Source organism: Chlamydomonas reinhardtii, chromosome 6 (assembly GCF_000002595.2).
Source record: "Chlamydomonas reinhardtii strain CC-503 cw92 mt+ chromosome 6, whole genome shotgun sequence".
Lineage (NCBI taxonomy): Eukaryota > Viridiplantae > Chlorophyta > Chlorophyceae > Chlamydomonadales > Chlamydomonadaceae > Chlamydomonas > Chlamydomonas reinhardtii.
In genome coordinates, this window is record NC_057009.1 from 2,480,425 (window position 1) to 2,497,208 (window position 16,784).

At 64.4% G+C, this 16,784-nt stretch overlaps 3 protein-coding genes across 3 annotated transcripts; 2 read left to right on the forward strand and 1 right to left on the reverse strand.

Moving 5' to 3' along the window:
• The first annotated feature begins 950 nt into the window (after positions 1 to 950).
• CHLRE_06g268900v5 (uncharacterized protein) lies at positions 951 to 6,915 on the forward strand. Its single transcript, XM_043062902.1, has 6 exons — positions 951 to 1,167; positions 1,255 to 1,431; positions 1,530 to 4,158; positions 4,322 to 4,667; positions 4,966 to 5,072; positions 5,377 to 6,915. Exons 1-6 carry the CDS (start codon positions 992 to 994, stop codon positions 5,485 to 5,487), a joined length of 3,546 nt encoding a protein of 1,181 aa, XP_042923608.1. The 5' UTR covers positions 951 to 991; the 3' UTR covers positions 5,488 to 6,915.
• A 19-nt stretch (positions 6,916 to 6,934) lies between these two features.
• On the reverse strand, positions 6,935 to 9,180 carry CHLRE_06g268925v5 (uncharacterized protein). The gene has a single exon (XM_043062903.1). It carries the CDS (start codon positions 9,067 to 9,069, stop codon positions 8,875 to 8,877), a length of 195 nt encoding a protein of 64 aa, XP_042923609.1. The 5' UTR covers positions 9,070 to 9,180; the 3' UTR covers positions 6,935 to 8,874.
• Positions 9,181 to 9,290: 110 nt separating this feature from the next.
• CHLRE_06g268950v5 (uncharacterized protein) lies at positions 9,291 to 16,782 on the forward strand. The gene is made up of 10 exons (XM_043062904.1): positions 9,291 to 9,901; positions 10,130 to 10,234; positions 10,501 to 10,520; positions 10,683 to 11,159; positions 11,283 to 11,328; positions 11,475 to 11,542; positions 11,792 to 11,938; positions 12,139 to 12,208; positions 12,323 to 12,450; positions 12,664 to 16,782. The coding sequence occupies exons 2-10, from the start codon at positions 10,228 to 10,230 to the stop codon at positions 16,018 to 16,020; spliced, it is 4,320 nt and encodes a 1,439-aa protein (XP_042923610.1). The 5' UTR covers positions 9,291 to 9,901; positions 10,130 to 10,227; the 3' UTR covers positions 16,021 to 16,782.
• Positions 16,783 to 16,784: the final 2 nt, after the last annotated feature.

A 16,784-nucleotide genomic window follows, 5' to 3' on the forward strand; every position in this document is an offset into this window, starting at 1 on the left:
TCAGCACGGCGGCGGTGTCACGCCCATTTGCGGCTTTTAACGGCTCTGCAAATGGTCACAGCAACGTACGGCAATGACACGAGCCTACTACCATCCGCATGGCACGATTAGCCCGGGCTTGCCGGCGCTTGGCAATGCCTACATTCGGCGCCGACAGCGGCCAGGTGCACCGTACAGATCACTGCAGCCTTTTAGCCTTGAGACAGGAACTAACACGCTGGGCAAAACACCACTCTGGCCAGGGGCTGAGCAACCTAGGCGCCTGCAAGAACAGTGGAGGTCCGGTTACTTCCCCATAACGTGCGGTCGTGCCCCCCCATCTCTGCAGTGCCTCCAACGCCATGGGTACTGCTGTGGTGCTAAATGGGGCAAGCCTTGAAGGTGCAGGCGCGAGCCATGGGCTCGATATCAGGGGTGCCTGCTTGTGCTTTACAGCGGGACGTGGCTGGACACATGGCGGGCCGTACCTGTACGGACCCCGGCTATGTCCGGGAGATGAGGTAGACGACGCTTGCGGCCTCAGACTGGAGATGTGGCGTGGGCGCAGCCCACTTTTCCCTTGTGAGAGGAAACCACATATCTTGTCTACAGGGGGCCAGCACAGCGGCCACAGCTGCTGTTGCTTGTAGTAGGAATTCAGCTGCCCTGCATACCGCAAGGCGTACGGACATTCTGCCCGGATGCGCCCTGCAAGCCCAAGTGCAAGCCCCTGCAAGCCTCACCAGGCAGCTCTTACGTTTGTGCAGATCTCGTATGATTCTTGAGCAAGGAGAAAGCCATGGGATCCTCAATGCTAGACGTGTACATGGGGGTGTCAGTGACGGCGGCGTCGGGCGCGTGACGGGGCCGCTCAGGGGAGGGCCTCAGAATGATCATACACGCGGTCATACAGGCGGCTCTGTGCAGATATTACCCAGAAATCTATTCTATAATGTTGTATCCAATCCTATCTTATATGTCTTGGCGCTAGCGCGGACGACGCAAAGCAGTAATGGACGGCCCGCCTCTTAGCGGGGCTAGGCCCGTCAATGTGCGTGAGGCATCGAAGTCACATCAATGTATAGAACAAGAAGGGACGTTATCGGGGAGCGCCGGACCTGCCTTGAGGGAAGAGCCGCGCTCGGCCTCGGCTTTTGGGGGAGTCACAAGCAGCCACCACTCAAGGAAGTAAGTCCTCTGCAGAGCGGCTGGTCTGTGCTTGTCCTGACTGAAAGGTTGGGTCACCGCTTAAGGATGCCACTTTTCCTTTTCCAGGCGCGCGTTTGCGGAGTTTGGCGTTGCCGACGCCGTGGCGTATGCATCAGCCAATCCAGAGGAGCTGTCGCTGAGCATGTTTGGGCTTCGTGTGGGCGCTCAGCAGCCTGACCAATCGGCCCCTCCGGACTTCGCACAAGCGCGCCCTATCTCGCTGAACAACCTCAACAATAGTTGGTAAGTAACTGCGCGGAGGGAATGCCCAGGGCTTGTCAGCGCGCTGTAACCCTGCGAAGTTCCACCGCCGTCCTGACACTCGCCGTGTCCCGTCGCAGCCGCAGCCGGGACGCCTTCCTGGCCGCTTTCAATCCCGAACCTCCTCGCATGGCGCCGGAAACTGACGTGGAGGGCATCAATCGCATGCTGGAGGGCCTTGACGACATGCTAGCGGACGCCGCCACCTTAAGACTGCTGGAGCAACAAGAGGACGCAGCCGCGAGCGGCCCGCCGCCCCAGGGCCTTGAGCAGCCCCTTCACCAACAACAGCAGCAATGGGACATGAAGGGCTGCTATACGCCCGGCTACCCCCCTGCACACTTGCCGTCGGACCGGGATCGGTTTTCGCAGGGGACCAATATGAGTGAGCTTGACAGCGCCCAAGCCATAGCCGGAGCAGGTAGTCTCAGCGTGCCTTACGTTCGCGCGCTGAACGTCGCGCGGCTGACGGCCCGGGCAGGGACTGGCGGCGTGGACGGGTATTCGGGTCTGGGTAGCGGTAGCCCCGCCCTGCATGGGCCAGGTGGAGGCGGAGGCCGAGGCGGGCCGGCACAGGTGGCGGCGCGTCTCGCGGCGCACAGCACCCCGCTCCCCCGTGACATGCAACCTGAGCTGGCCGGTAACTGGCTGCACCAGCACCACCAGCAGCGGCAGCATCAGCACCAGCAATTCAACCAGGCGCCAGCCCAGGGGCAGGCGCAGCCCGCCGTGCCGGGCTGGGGCATGCCCCTCGACCTGGAGATGCACGTGTGCGACGCGGCCGCCGGCTCAGGCATGTTCTCCGGGAACGCGGGCGCCGTCAGTGGCTCCAGCGCGGCGGCGCTGCTGCAGTCGCGCAGCGGCCCCATCCTGCACGGCTTGGGGCCCAGCAGCGGCGTGCCGCCCTCCAGCGGCGCCGCGGCCTACCTGCCCAGCCCGGGCATGCAGTCACTGCCCTTTAGCGGCGGCGGCGGGATCAGCGGCATCAGCGTGCCGGGCGTTGGAGGCGGCGTTGGCGGAGGCGGAGGTGGCAGCAGCGTGGGCGGCGGCGTGGCGGTGGGCGTCAAGTCGGTTGCTAAGGGGCACCAGCAGCAGCAGCAGCAGCAGCAGCAGCAGCAGCAGCACACCGGTGCCAGTCCAAGCCTGGGCCGGTCGGTGCTGCGAGTGGCAAGCATCGCGCACGACCGGCCACTGGTGTCAGGCGGCGCTGGCCCTGCCGCCACCGGCGCGGTAGCGGGCATGGATATTTCGTACGGCGCGGTAGCGATGGGCGGCGGGATGGAGGGCGGCGGTGGCGGCATCGGGGTTCCGGTTGCGCCGCTGAAGCTGCGCCGTGCTTCTCTGGTGGCGGTGGACCATTCGTGTTCGGGCCAGTACCCGCACTCGCAGTCGCAGTCCCACGCGCACTCGCAGGCGCTATCGCAGCAGCAGGCGACGCACCTGCACCAGCACCAGCAGCAGGAGGCTCAGCAGCAGCAACACCAGCAGGCGCAGGGGTACGGAGGCGTAGCGCAGCAGCCGCTCAGCGTAGCGGCGCGCATGTCAGGGGCGCAGAGCGGCAGCAACAGTAACTTCCTGCAGGCTCAGGACATGTCCTTGTCGCCTCAAGTCACACCGAGGCACCAGCAGTCGACAGGCCACCCGCAGCCGCGCTCGGCCATGGGTCCAGGCATGCCGTCGGCGGGTGGTCCTGGCGGTGGCGGTGGCGGCATTGGCGTGAGTGGGGGCATGTATGCCTTCCAGGAGAGCCAGCAGCAGCAGCAGCAGCAGCAGATTCTGCAGCAGCAGCAGCAACACCAGCAACAGCAACAGTGGACGCTGTCGCAGCGGCAGCAGCACATCCAACAGCTTGCGGCGGGCGCGCACGCAGCCAGCCAGGGCGGCCTGCCTCAACTGGCATCTGGATCGCACAGCCACGGCAGCCTGCCGCACTTACGAGGCGAGCCCTCGCCACTGCCGCACCAGCAGCACCAGCAGCAACAGTACCTGCTGTTGCAGCAACAACAGCAGCAACAACAGCAGCAACAACAGCTGCAGCTGCAGCAGCAACAGTTTTTGATGACGAACGCGGCGGCCATGCGTCCCAGCGCGATGACCATGCCTGTAGACGTCAGCGTCGACCCAGCCGTCAGCGGCGGGCACAGCGGCTCGATGTCTTACCACTCCATGGGGCGCACCGCCGCCACCACCATCACTAACAACACCATGAACAACAACAGTAACATGTCGGAGTCGCAGTTTCAGGCGGTTTCGGTGGGCCAGGTCCTGGGCGTGCGCGGCGGCGGCAGCAGGGCCCTTGGCGGCAGCGGCCCCGCAGGGCTGCCCGGCTTTCCACCAGCCACCACCACCAGTCGCGGCGGCGGGCAGTACGGCGTCAGTGGCGACGCGAGCGGCGGCTTTGACCGGGGCATCTTTGACAGCGCCGGAGTCGGCGGCGGCATGCGCGGCGGCTTCGCCGGTTACGGCACGCTCGACGGCGCGGGCGGCGCGGCGGGCAGCGGCGTGAATATGGCAGGAGCCTATAACTCTCCGACGGTGGACTATGGCGGCGGCGGCGGTGCCGGCGTTGACCTGGTGCCGACTCGCTCCATGTCGACGTCGCTGGCGGGCGCGGCGATGGACGATGACCCGATAGAGATGAGCACGTCCATGATGGGCTCTGGCGGCGGCGGTGGCGGCGATGCCAGCGACGGCATGAACACGGCGCAGGTGCGAGGGGTTGCATGGGCGAGGAAGAGGAGCTGTGGACCAGGTGCGACAGGGATGTGTGTGTGTGCTGCCCTGCAGCAGTGGGAAACGCGATACCTCGCTGCACACGCTGCACGCTGTCCTATACCTCCCGCTATCCTCCTTCCCCCTGTATGCTCTGCAGACACGGGCCCTGCCATCGCCCGGCCCCCGCAACAGCCGCGGCGTGTCAGCCGCCGCCGCCGGCAGCAGCGCACGCGCGCTGCAGGCCTCCGTTGCGGCCGGCAGCGCCGCCGCGGCGGCGCAAGCCCAAGCCCAGGCGCACTCGCAGAGCAAGGCGGCGCAGCGCGCCGCCGCGGCGGCGGCCGCGCGCGAGGCCGCGGGCGCCACAAAGGCCGGCAAGCCGCGGCAGCGCACGCGCACGGTGTCGACGCTGGCGGACGTGGTGCGCTTCAGGCTGATCACGCCGGGCTCGCACCAGCTGCTGGTGGGCAACCAAGACGTGGTGGACGTAGTGGTGCACGCCGACGGTGCGTGGGGCGCGGGTGGGGGTACGGGTGCATGGGGCGCGTGGGAGTGCAGGTGCTAGGAGAGTTGGCGGCTGGACGGGCGCCGGGCTGGGATGGGATGGGCAGCAAGGCCGCGCCCGTTCCCGGCGCGGCAGTACTCGCGGCTGCCTGCCAGGGATCCCGGGCCCGCCCTGCATGTACCGGCGTTACGTGTCGTACGGTAGATGCTGGGACTCAGGGCCCAACGGGCATGTATGCTGGTCCGTTACTGGACACCTGCTGTCGCTGTGCCCGCCCGCCCGCCGTCTCGTCTGTACAGGCCGCATCGACTGCCAGTATGGCGAGTTCCGCTCCGTGAGCAGCCTGGCGCTGAAGGTGCTGAGGCAGCGCAACCCCAACCGCATGGCGTGCGACGGATGGCAGGAGGTAGGCGACAGCGGGGCGATACCGTACATAGGTGTGTGTGCGTGTGTGCATGTGTGCGTGTGCGTCTGTCTGTGTAGGCTGATGGACACTGCGTGCCGGCGGCAGCAGCACAAGTCGGGCTAAAGCGTGTGTGCTGTTGGCCGTGTTGCTGCCTTCGCCCTGGCAGCTGCTTTGCTTCGTGATAGGGCTGCTGGCTGCGGCTGCTGCTGTTACGCGCCCGACGCGCTGCCGTCTACATGCCTGCCAGATGGCTTAAGCCCTGGTCGTCGGAAGCCCCATGAGTCCCGTGTGCCACCCCGCACAGGTCAAGCTGAATGGCGTGCGGCTAGATGAGATGCGGCAGGAGGCGGGGAGGCTGCTGGCGCGTGAAGCAGCCGCAAGCGGCAAACTAGATCACGAAGAGAGGGAAAGGTAGAACATGCGTGATTGGATTGTGGACCAGCGGGGTGGCTGATGGGTGCAAACTACAACGCGTTAACGCGGGGTCAAGGGTGTCTTTTGATATTCATTCATGCCCATTCCGTACTAGCAGCGCAGCGGCGGGTGGGCTTGCGTGGCAAGGTTGGGTGAAGGGGGGTCAGCGCCAAATATGGTGCGATATCTATACACTTGGATAGGGGTTTGGAAAGCAAAGCGTCTGTGACATATCTACGTATGCGACCAGACTCCCGGATGCTGAGATGATGATGTGGGCACAGTGAGCGTGACATGACTTGGTGCAACGCAGAGCGTATGTTACAAGGCAGCCCTGTGATGACTGCTTACAGGTTATTATGATGCGTCAGCTTGAACAGCACCGCTCAACTATCTGTTAATGCTCGGGCCGGATGAGCCGGAGGACCAGGGGTGTCTTGAATGCGGGATCGGGACCGACGGACAACAAGTAAAGGAACCAAATCAACTTTTCATGATCATGTTGCTTGGCTAGCTGGGCGTAGTCTGCAGTGCAGCGCCGCAGCACGACCTGTTGTGGCCAAGGCGCGGGTTTGCCGAGCCTGAACTCTTAGCAAGTGTGCAAAACGATCAAACCAATTGCTGAGTGGTAGCACGTTTCGTAGTTTTCATGCGCGCAGTATGTGGTAGGCCGCAGCAGTGAGGAGTGTTGTGGCTTGAGGATTTCCTGCTGTTCGGTTGTCCTGTGCTGGCTGTACTGTTGCTTGGCAGCGGGACGTGGCTGGACACATGGCGGGCCGTACCTGTACGAACGGACCCCGGCTTTGTCCGGAAGATGAGGTAGACGCTTGCGGCCTCAGACTGGAGACGTGGCGTGGGCGCAGCCCACTTTTCCCATGTGAGAGGAAACCACATATCTTGTTCATACGCGCCATGCTGGTATTGGAGCTGCTATTGAGGATGGCACATGAAAGCGTTTGTCAAGACTCTAGAGGTGCAACTATTGCGTGCGTGCTTGATTGGCGTGCGCGCCTATCGTATCGGCGGTATGCGTACACGGTACCTACATGTTGCCTGATGTGACCAGGATTAGAGCGTGGCGTGGCGTGGGCACATGGCAAAGCAAGACAGACCTCAGGCGGGACGCCTTCTAGGCGGCCCGAATGCAATATTATCTTGCGTGCGAAGGTCAGGGTACCGTGCTGCAGTTGAGGCGCGGTTGTGACATTGGATCAAAAGCAGAGGGGATCATTGATGATCTGAGCTGTGCATGGGTCGAGTATATTGAGTATATAGCGCATAGTACAGTCGTTGGCAGCGCTAGCAGATAGAAGTTATGGGTGGCCGCAAGGGTGTCCGGGCGCTTACGACAACATTCATGACAACTGGCAGGGCGCCCGCGGGCGTGTCGCATGGCACTGTATTACGGTATGTCATGTCCGGCTTTGGAGTGGACTTGCCCCTGCCCCAACGGACCAACCTTATCAAACCCCAGCGGCCAAACCCCTTCAAAAGGACACTAGCTGCTTGCACTCCCAACACCAGCCTGCGACGGGGAGTTGTGGCTAGGGTGACGACCTCTCACCTTTGCACCGCTCCGCACACTCTGCATCAAGGGGAGGACCTCCCCTGGCCTGCACCCCCTCCTCATGCCGCTCTTCTGCAGCATGAACGCTCTGGTACAAGGACTCGATAGCTAGCCAGGCTCTGCTTGGGCGTTTCCGTTGGGCCAGGAAGGGATGTGGCACAGGAAAGCCCAGATAGAGAAATCTACAACCGCTCCGCCCAAACCAAACAACATACCACAAAGTTCGAACCCCCGTCTGGTGCACAAAACCACAAGGGCGGCCCCCTGTCAGGGCTGATGTTAACTAAACCGCTCATAGGTTCACCGGGGGCCCAGGTCACCTACACTCGACCAACTGCCGCGCCCCACCCGCAAGAGCGACCACCATCCAGTGACGGGACCGCCTTCATTCGCCCAATGCGTTTCGACACTTGGTGGCGCAGACGTCACCACGGGCTTAGCACCCTGCCCAGTCCATACTACCCCAGCTCCAGCCCACAGCTCAGCAGTCCACAATACCCCAGCTCCAGCCCACGGCTCAGCAGTCCATAATACCCTGCCTGCCCATACGACTCCATACATTGCACACCAGCCACTTTGCCTGCTGGTCCATCACCTGCTAGCCCCACGGCCCCACGCAATGCGGTCCGCACTCGTCAACTGATAACATAGCTGCCCCGCATGGCCACTGCCCCCTCACATCGCATGGATTGCATGAGTCGTACAGTCGGACAAGCCAGGCAGCTAATACGGTAATCTCGCCTGCTCCTATGCCGCCGCCGCTGTCGTGCTGTGACAATGACCAGCGCCATTGCACACCACCATGCCGCCGCCACCACGGCCGAATTGTGTCCCGCCACCTGCCTGAGCAGCTCCACCTGAGCAGCTCCACCTCGGCCACCTGAGAAGCTCCCCCTCGGCCGCCGTTGGGACACCACCACTGCCGCCCGTCGCCGGCTGGCGGCTGAAGTAATACGGCCGGGGTGCGCCTTAGTATTGGTGCTGCATCACCCACAGCATGTCGCGCGCCGCTTGCACGTACGTCCCGGTCGCCCTTGTGCTCCGCCCTGCCTCCTGCCTGGCCGCACTTCTTGCTTGCACGAGCGGATGCGCCCACTGCGGACCGGCAGCAACCGGGCCACAGCCCGGAGCTGCCGTCCACGCCTGCGCACCGCTTGACGTGTGCACCAGGGCCGCCTCCATCACCGCTCCCCCCATGCGCATGCAGCGGCACACCCACGTGCTGTGCTCCCACATGTCGTGCAGCCCCACGTGCCTATCGCCCACTTGCGCGCGCCAGCTTGACGTACGGCGCAGACGAGCGCAGCCCGCAGTACTGTGGTCGGCGCCAACAGCTCCCCCGCGGCTGTTGGGGCTGAAGCCCACGCTGCCCGGGGCAATCACTGAGGGCCGCTCCACGGGCTCAGCTGCCGACAGCGCGTCCAGGGCGGCGCGCACAGCTGGCTGGCCGGCGGGCCCCTCGCTCCACTTCCTGCTCTGCGCCAGTCCCATATCTCGGTATTAGGCCTCACGAAGGAAAGTCGACGTGTCAGGCCGCTTGATGCCGTGCTTACTGATGACTGCCACCACGGGCTTGGCGCGGCCAATTCTATCTGTCATCCCCGACCATGATGGGCTCCGGACTGCAATCCACAGCCGCCGCCGCCCAAAATGGCACTGGCCGCTCCACCTGCCTGCGCCGTACGCTCAGCGCCAGCGCTGCTGCTGGCCGCTGCGTGTGCCCCACCCTCCGCCTCGACCACTGACGCCGCCACTAGCCGAGCCACTACGTCCACGGTTGAGGTGTGCTTTTGCGCTTGGCAGCCCGTACGCCTGCTGTGCTCAGCAGCCGCTGCAGCCGCTGCTGCGGCAGCCTCCGCCTTTGCTTGAGGGGAACGGCTTGACGTGTGGCTGCATGTCCAAGGTCGTTATGAAGGCCAGCCGCAGGCTCAGCCCGTCCGTCTGAAAGGGTGCCCCCGACCTGCCTAAACATTGTCCCATCGCACGTCCATCGGATTGCCGGCAGAATCGGAACATGACACGAAAAAGCGGGGAAAAGAACAGTCAAAACTCCAAAGGGGGCCGGTCTTCGGATCGCACGGATTGGGCGCCGCGATGGGAACCGCAGCGGCCACAAAACCAGTAGACTAGGTCTCGTGCTTCGTGTGCCCGTGGAGAACATATGAATGGTTGCATATTAGGCTTCCTATATTTACATTACCACAGCGGACCACCTTCGCCAAGAAACTGATAATGATGCACCGCGAGACTTTTGGACCAGCAGTGCAATATTAAACTCCTTCAATGGGAGTTTTCCACTGTTGTTTTAGGAGTGGGCAGCATGCGAAAGCTTCGTCACAAGCCCGCGAGCCTACGCACCCAAGCTCTGGTGCCGGACTGCAGCTACTGCAGTCAGCGGACTACCGGACAATAGGAGATGGCTTCGAAGCGAGCTTCGACCCTCGAGAGCGGGAACACGACAAGTGCCGGTCATCGAGCACTGCGGAACAAGAGCACGGTGGCACCAGCAGCGTTGCCCTTATCGATGCATCCACGCCTTTTGGGACGCCATATCTCCAGTCCCGTGGCCGGCTCTCAGACTGCGGTAAAGTCCGGCCCGAGTTGCAAATTCTCAACTCACCCTTCTCGAGCGCGGCGGGCTTCGGCCAAAAGACGCAACAGGCCGCGGGTTCTCAGTTTTTGGACGTGGAAAACCTCGTGAATCTGCAGCGCTCGCCCACAAGCAAGGCGGAGCTAGCCTTCGACGGGTCTTCCGCCTGGCCCCGCACACGGACGTTTGACGACCTTCGTGCCAGCATATCCAACGCATACTGGATCGGCCAAGGCGCTAGCGGCGCGGTGGTTCGAGGTACGTAGCCTGGCGGGCGATTCACGACTGCTGCCCTTTCCGATTGGCCCCTGTGTTCGTTTCGGTGGCACGCAGCGCGGCAATGCATAGTGGATAATATCAGCTTTGTGCTTGGCACGCAAATGGGCCGTTTCACAAGCGGGGGACGCGAAGCTGGGTGACGGTGTCACTTGGGTTCTTTAAAAAGGGTTCTGAGTGCTGACACACGTCCGCGTCTCTCCGTCGCAGCTCAATGGCGCTCGGAGGGATGTACTTGCGCCATCAAATGGATTGTGTGTGACGCGCCAAATGCGCCGGCCGCGTACATGGAGGCTCTTGTAGCAAAAATGCTGGGTGAGCAACTTACACGCCATGAATGCAAATACACAGACAAATGGTTATCAATTTTGTTGCGGGGTGGTCGGTTCGGTGTCGGCAAGGGACACTCTGTGCGGTGCTCTTGCGCCTGATGCGTGTCATGATCGTCATTATATATTTTTGAAGAATAAATGCACCTGCATATTCAAATGGCAAGTTTCTGAATTTCGCCTTTCATTTATTTCGTCCCAACCGCCGGGACTGCTCGACAAACCCTTCGCGGCGCGGTTCCTCTGCCACAGCTCACCCGTACCTCGTCCAGGTAATGCTGCAAATATGTGGAATAACTTTGGCTCATCGTTTATTAGCGTTTCTTGCGATCACTCGTAGTGTCTTGCGTTTCCAGACATCATCGTGAGCTCGGCTGGGCCTGCCTGCCGCGGCAACCGTATGTCACTCCAATCCTCGTCATTCCCTGACGCAGACCTTTGAGTATGGCCTTTGCCAGCTGGACGCCTCCTTCGAGGAGCTGAGCTGCAAGGCTCGGGGGCTGGGCAGTATCTTTGGCCTCTCGGACCTGTGCGCCGCTTCGCCGCTGCAGCAGGCCGGCGGTGCCGGCATCTCGCTTGCAGCTTCCACCAGCCGCAGCAACGCTGCGGGCGCGGACACGGGCGGCAGTGTGGCGTACAGTGAGGAGCAGTTCTCAGTCCTGGCCACACCGGACAGCTTCGACGGGCCGAACGCCCCCGAGCCGCAGCTGCCGAGCCGGCCCGTGGACTGCGTGGACGTGCTGAAGCAGCTGGGCGCGGCGCCGGGCAAGTACGTGGTGCAGATCGTGAGCGAGTGGTGTGACGAGGGCACGCTGCACGCCGCCGTCCGCAAGGGCGTGTTCAGGGCGCAGCCGCAACACCGCCGCTCGCGGACTTGGGCGCTGCGGGCACTGCTACGAACGGCACGCGAGGTGAGACACTGCTATGCGTTGAGGCGAGCGGCAGCCATGGGGTTGTGCGACGTTTGGGCTTCAAACTTGCATCGAGCTTATTGTGACCCACTTCTGTGTGCATCTGCTTCCCCGCCCGGACAGGTCGCCTTGGGTATGTGCCACCTGCACTCCCTCAACATCATCCATGGTGAGGTGCACAGCTAGCAGGCCGCCGCGTGCCGCTGGCGGGGCTCCTTGCAGTAAGCGCTTCGTGCCAATGACTGTCGCCAGCGCCGGCGCCCTCCTCACCTACTCATCTCTCTGCCCAACGACATGTCCCTTACCCTCCCCCAGGCGACCTCAAGCCCGGCAATGTGCTGCTCAAGAGCAGCCGCGTGGACTCGCGAGGCTTTGTGGCCAAGGTGAGTGGATGTGCGTGGCGGCCCACGGATCGATGGTCAGACGGCGGCTGTATGTGCGTTAAGCTCGGTGCACTTGTTGCACGCTAGCTGCAGCTATCTGGCTAGCTCAGACGGTTGCGCATGCAGTGGCGCGCGCCTGTACGGTATGTTGCGGACCCAATTCGCCCTTCCGCTCGTGACGTACGGCACGGCAAGTCTTATGCAAATAACACGCTCATGCAAACCCTGCTGCGTGCATACCTCCTGCAGGTCGCGGACTTTGGACTGTCGCGGCTGCTGACGGCCACGACCGGGGACAGCTGCGGCGGGCAGCAGTACGTGCCCACCTCGGAGTGGGCCACGGTGGCCTACATGGCGGGCGAGTACCTGGACAACAAGCTGTGCAAGAGCTCGGACGTGAGTTTTTGACGGCTTTCGCGTGGTGGCACGCAGCTGTGAGACCTAGCCCCCATCCGCGTTTGGAATGGGTCCTGATGCCGCAAGTCGGACCTGTGTTTTGGCGTTGTCATATCTAGGTTTGGTGCTGCTGTAAGAGCTAGCCCCCCTTCCATCCGCCACAGCGCACAATGACAGCCTCGCTATGCTTGCGCGCGCAGGTTTACTCGTTCGGTGTGCTGCTGTGGCAGATGTTCACCGGCAAGGCGCCGTTTGCGGGCCACCACGAGGGTCAGTTGGGAGGGCGGATGTCGGACATGCTGGCGCGGTTACTGTATCGGGCGTGCTGTTGTTCGCTCGTTCCCGTTACTTACAGACTTTCTGCCCTCGTTTTCGTTTGTGCAGCGCAAGTGGCTGTGGGCGTGATGACCGGGAGCCTGCAGCTGGAGTGGCCGACCAACATGCCGCCGCCCCTGGCACGCCTGGGCCAGGCCTGCTGCCGCCACGAGCCCGAGCAGCGGCCCACGTTCAAGGTGAGGGGCAGGAGTTCATCACACATTACCACACGCAATGCAATGGGTCGCGGTGCCACAGTTGGACCGTACTAACTCAGATGCCGCTACTGCCGCGCAAGGCGGTTGGCAGGCACAGCACGGCGTGCAATGTGTATGCGACACCGCTCTCAGGCCCAGAAGCGATGGCACTAATTTCGAATCGGTCTTTCCCCAAACGTGTGTTGCGCGCAGGAGTGCGTTGTCGCGCTGGCGGGCATTGAGGCGCAGGTGCGTGAGGCCGCCGCCAACGCCAAACAGCGCTTCGCGACCATGTCCGCCTCCGCCTCGTCGCGCGGCATTGCGCTGCTCGGCGCAAGCAGCGGCGCCGCCTTCGGCCCGAGCACAATGCCCACGTGCGCCTCGACGCTCGACATGTCCTGCGGCGGCGCGCCGGCCCCCGTCTCCTCGGCCGCCGGCTTCGGCGCCGGCGCGGGCGCAGCCCACTACGGCAGCATCAGCAGCTACCTGCACTATCCGAGCGGCTTCCCATCGGCCGTGGCGGTGCCGTACCCCCACGTGGCCACAGCCACGCCCTTCATGTCCGCTGCCTGGGAGGCTGCCGCCGCCGGCGGCGGCGCATCCGCCGCCCAGCAGGCCCAGCAGGCCGGCCTGCAGTACCCGCCGGGCAACGCGCCCTACCTCTACCAACCGTACATCCACGTGCAGCCGCAGGTGCCGCTGCGTACGTGCTTTTCAATGGAGCCCACGTCGCACTTGTACGGGGGGCCTGGCGGCGGCGGCAGCGCCGCCGCCGCCGCCGGGTCCATCACCGCCGCCGTCGGCAGCACCATCGGCGGCCCTCTCGACAGCAGCGTCGCCGCCACAGAGCCGCCCATGTTTATGTCGCTGGCTCACAGCGCAGGGAATCTGCAGACGGCGGCGTCCGCCTCCCGCTCCACGACGAGCACAGCCCAGGGCGAGGATACGACGGCCCCCGCCACCGCCTCCGGCGCGGCGCCGCTGCAGCAGACGCCAGCGCTGTCGCAGGCGGCGCCTAGGAACACAGCCAGTCTGGAGGCTGCCGGCTCAAGCCTATCGGATGCTGCCATGCTTGTCGACGGTGCAAGCCAGGCAGAGGCGCGCGGCATGCAGGCTGCGCCTGCGCCTGCGGCATTCGCTGCTGGCCCGGACGTCGACAACAGCCTTTGCTTCAGCATAGGCTCCGCTGCGCTGCTCCCGGCGGTCTTTGGCAACAACAACATCTTTGCGGTGCTCCCAGACAGCAGCACCGCCACGAACCATGCGCACGTGCCAGTCCACACCGTGGGCATAGCAGCGGGCGCGGGTGCCGCGGGCAGTGCCGCTGCGCCCACCGCGTCGTCGACGGCGGATGAGTCGACAGAAGGCGCCGTCAGCGCCGCTACCGCCGCCAGCACCGGCACCGCAAGCGTCGTTGACGCCAGACCCGCCTACGGGAGCATTGCTGCCAGCCACGCGACCCACATGGGGAACAACGGGCCAGGCCAGCACTTCAAACGGCCCAACACCGGCTTTGACTGTGCACCCGCCGGCGCGCCACTCGCCGTCCCCGCCTCCGCCTCCCGTCCCGTATTTGCGTCCGCCGCCCCGCCCTCGTTCCGCTGCGACAGCGACGTGGCTCCCAGCGTCCTGGCTCTGCCGCCGTCGCCATTGCTCGGCGAGCCCTGGGTGCAGTCGCCCATCGCCGGCGGCACCATTGGCCGGCTGGAGCAAAGCCTGCAGGGCCACGCCTACGCCTCATACGCCGACATCGCTGCGCAGTCCGCGTCGCTGTTCATGGCGTGCGGCAGCACCGGCGGCCGCGGCTACTGCATGCCAACGTCGTCCGAACCGCCGTGCGCCGGCGCCACGTCGGCGCCGCAACACGGGGGCGCCGCCGCCTCCGCCGCGGCGGCCGGCCGCGGCCGGCCGCCGCCGCCGCTGCCAGCCGCGGCGCTGAGCAGCGCCTCCGCCGCCAGCTGCGGCACGGCGGGTACGGCGCTGATGACGGGCATGATGACAACGTACGGCGGCAGTGCGGGCCTAGGCTCGTCCACGGTCTGGAGCTCGTCCATGTACGGCACCTCGCCGCCGCTGCACGGCACGCATGTGCACACGCTGCCGTTCTACCAGGCGGGCGCCGCCGGCGCACTGGCGACGGCAGCTGCGGCGGCCGCCGCTGCTGCCGCCACGGCCTCTGCGGCGGCGTCTGCATCCTGCCACGCCCCCGTCGCGACCGACACTGCGCTTGTGTCCCCGCCGATGCAGCAATCGACGGCGCCGCGGCAGTTGCAGCAGTGGCATTCGCAGCCGCAGTCACAGCCTCAGACACCGCAGTCGCAGACACAGACGCAACAGTCACAGGCTCCGCAGCAGCGCCCGGCGCCGAAGATCCCTCCACCTGCACAGCTCTACGCAAGCGCCGGTCCCTCGCTCGAGCGTGAAAGCTCGCTGCCAGTTTCTGCCGGCGGCTTCGCCGCCACAAGCGCCGGCACAGATCTTTCTGCCAACGCCACCAGCAGCGCGGTTGCTGCTATGTTGGGCAGCGACGCAGCTGTGGGGCCGCATGGTTCATCCAGTCCGGGCGCCGGCGGGGCCGTGGCCGCCCGCGCCTCGCCTGGCGTGACGCCCACGCGCACGCCGACGCACCTGGGGGCGGCTGTAGCAAACCACCACGGCGGCCCGTCGCTCAGTGACCGGCTACTGCCACACCGCTCCGGAAACCGCTTCGGCGAGTCGCCGGGCAATCTGTTCTCTGTACCAGAGATCAACAGCGGCAGCTGCGACGGCTTTAACGCGCCGACCTTCGGTGCCGCCTGCGGCGCCCGCGGCGCCGATAACTCTGGCAGCAATGGCAGCGGCGGGCCGCGCATACTCTCCGGCGTGCCGTCGCCCAAGCATACGCCGAGTGCCATGCAGATGCACCAAATGCACGTGCAGATGCAGATGCAGACGCAGTTGCAGATGTACCAGCAGCACCAGCACCAGCAACAAGTCGTGCAGGCCATGCAACAACAGGGTATGCAACATGCGGCCACGCAACAGCAACAGCAGCAGCAGGTGCCATACCCGTGGTACCCGCCGTCGGCCTTCTCCCCTACGCATGCCGGTCGTGGCTTCCCCGGCAATGGCTTCGCCCTTCCCACCGGAGCATCGCCGTACATGAGTGGGAATGGCAGTGGCGGCGGCGGCGGTGAAATTGCCGCTGCCGCCGAGCAGCCGCATTATAGCCGTAGCGCAAACGCTGCCGCGGCCCTGACAAGCACTGCACAGCAGCAGGCCCCCGCGCCCGGAGCGCCCGCGGCAGCGGGCAGTGGCAGCGGTGGCGGCTTCGGCTATCGCACGCTACCCGGCTACAACAGCAACGGCGCGTGGGTCACCGTCCGTAAGCTCCCCGTGCCTGCACAGTACCTTGGTGGCGCGGGCTCCACCGGTGGCGCCAACAGCTTTGGCGGCGGCGGCGGCCCCGGCGGCATCCTGTCGGCAATGCCCGTGCCCATGCATTCGATGGGCAGCGGCCGCCGAGGTAGCTCCAGCACCGTGCTGCAACACGTGCCGGAAGATGACGGAGACAGCGCCAGCGGCGCCTGAAAGAGTGCGGCCGGGGCGGCGTCGCTCGCGAGCTCCTTCGGAGAACGGTTGAGGAGGAGAATAATTTTTGGGTTTACCCAGTGTGGGTTGGCCGGAATGGCCGATCTGCTTGTTCGTCCCACGCCCATGGAGGTGGCATCTGGTTGCAGTGTTGCCGAGCCGTCACAGCTCGGGGCCTGCAAGGTCGCGATGCGCTGTGGCGAGCGCGTGTTGCAAGCGCAGCAGGGTGACCTGGGGACGCCGCCCGCAGAGCCTTTCGCCTCTCCTGTGCACCGTGACCAAGCCTTTCATCCGCCCGTTCCCATGAGCGAATGAACGACTGATGCGATGGCTCAGGCGCGCACATCCTTACGACCTTACAGCTTTTGGTGCGAAACCAGAATGCGCGCGTGAGAAGATGCGACACGGGCCCTCGCAGTGCCGTACACGCATTCGTTTGCTTGCCTCCGTACGCCTTGACATCGGGCCACATCTTGTTACTTGCATTGAGAGTTAGAGCTATAGGCCGAACCATGGTACTTTTGCAGGGCGCATGTGCAAAGAGCGGTTCTGGCAGGAACGCGCTCCGCCACGCGTAAAAGCGCGGGCTCGGAAGGTTCTGCTGTGTGTCCGCTGTCACGGGGGCCGGTGCAGGCTGTGCGCGCTCCCATGACGTATCTTGCCGTTCTTGCTGCATGATCCCAGGTAGTACCTGTGAACCCTTGTATGTGATCCGCTGCAGTGTTCTGTACTGCTGATTACGTATTGCGGCATGCCTCCATATA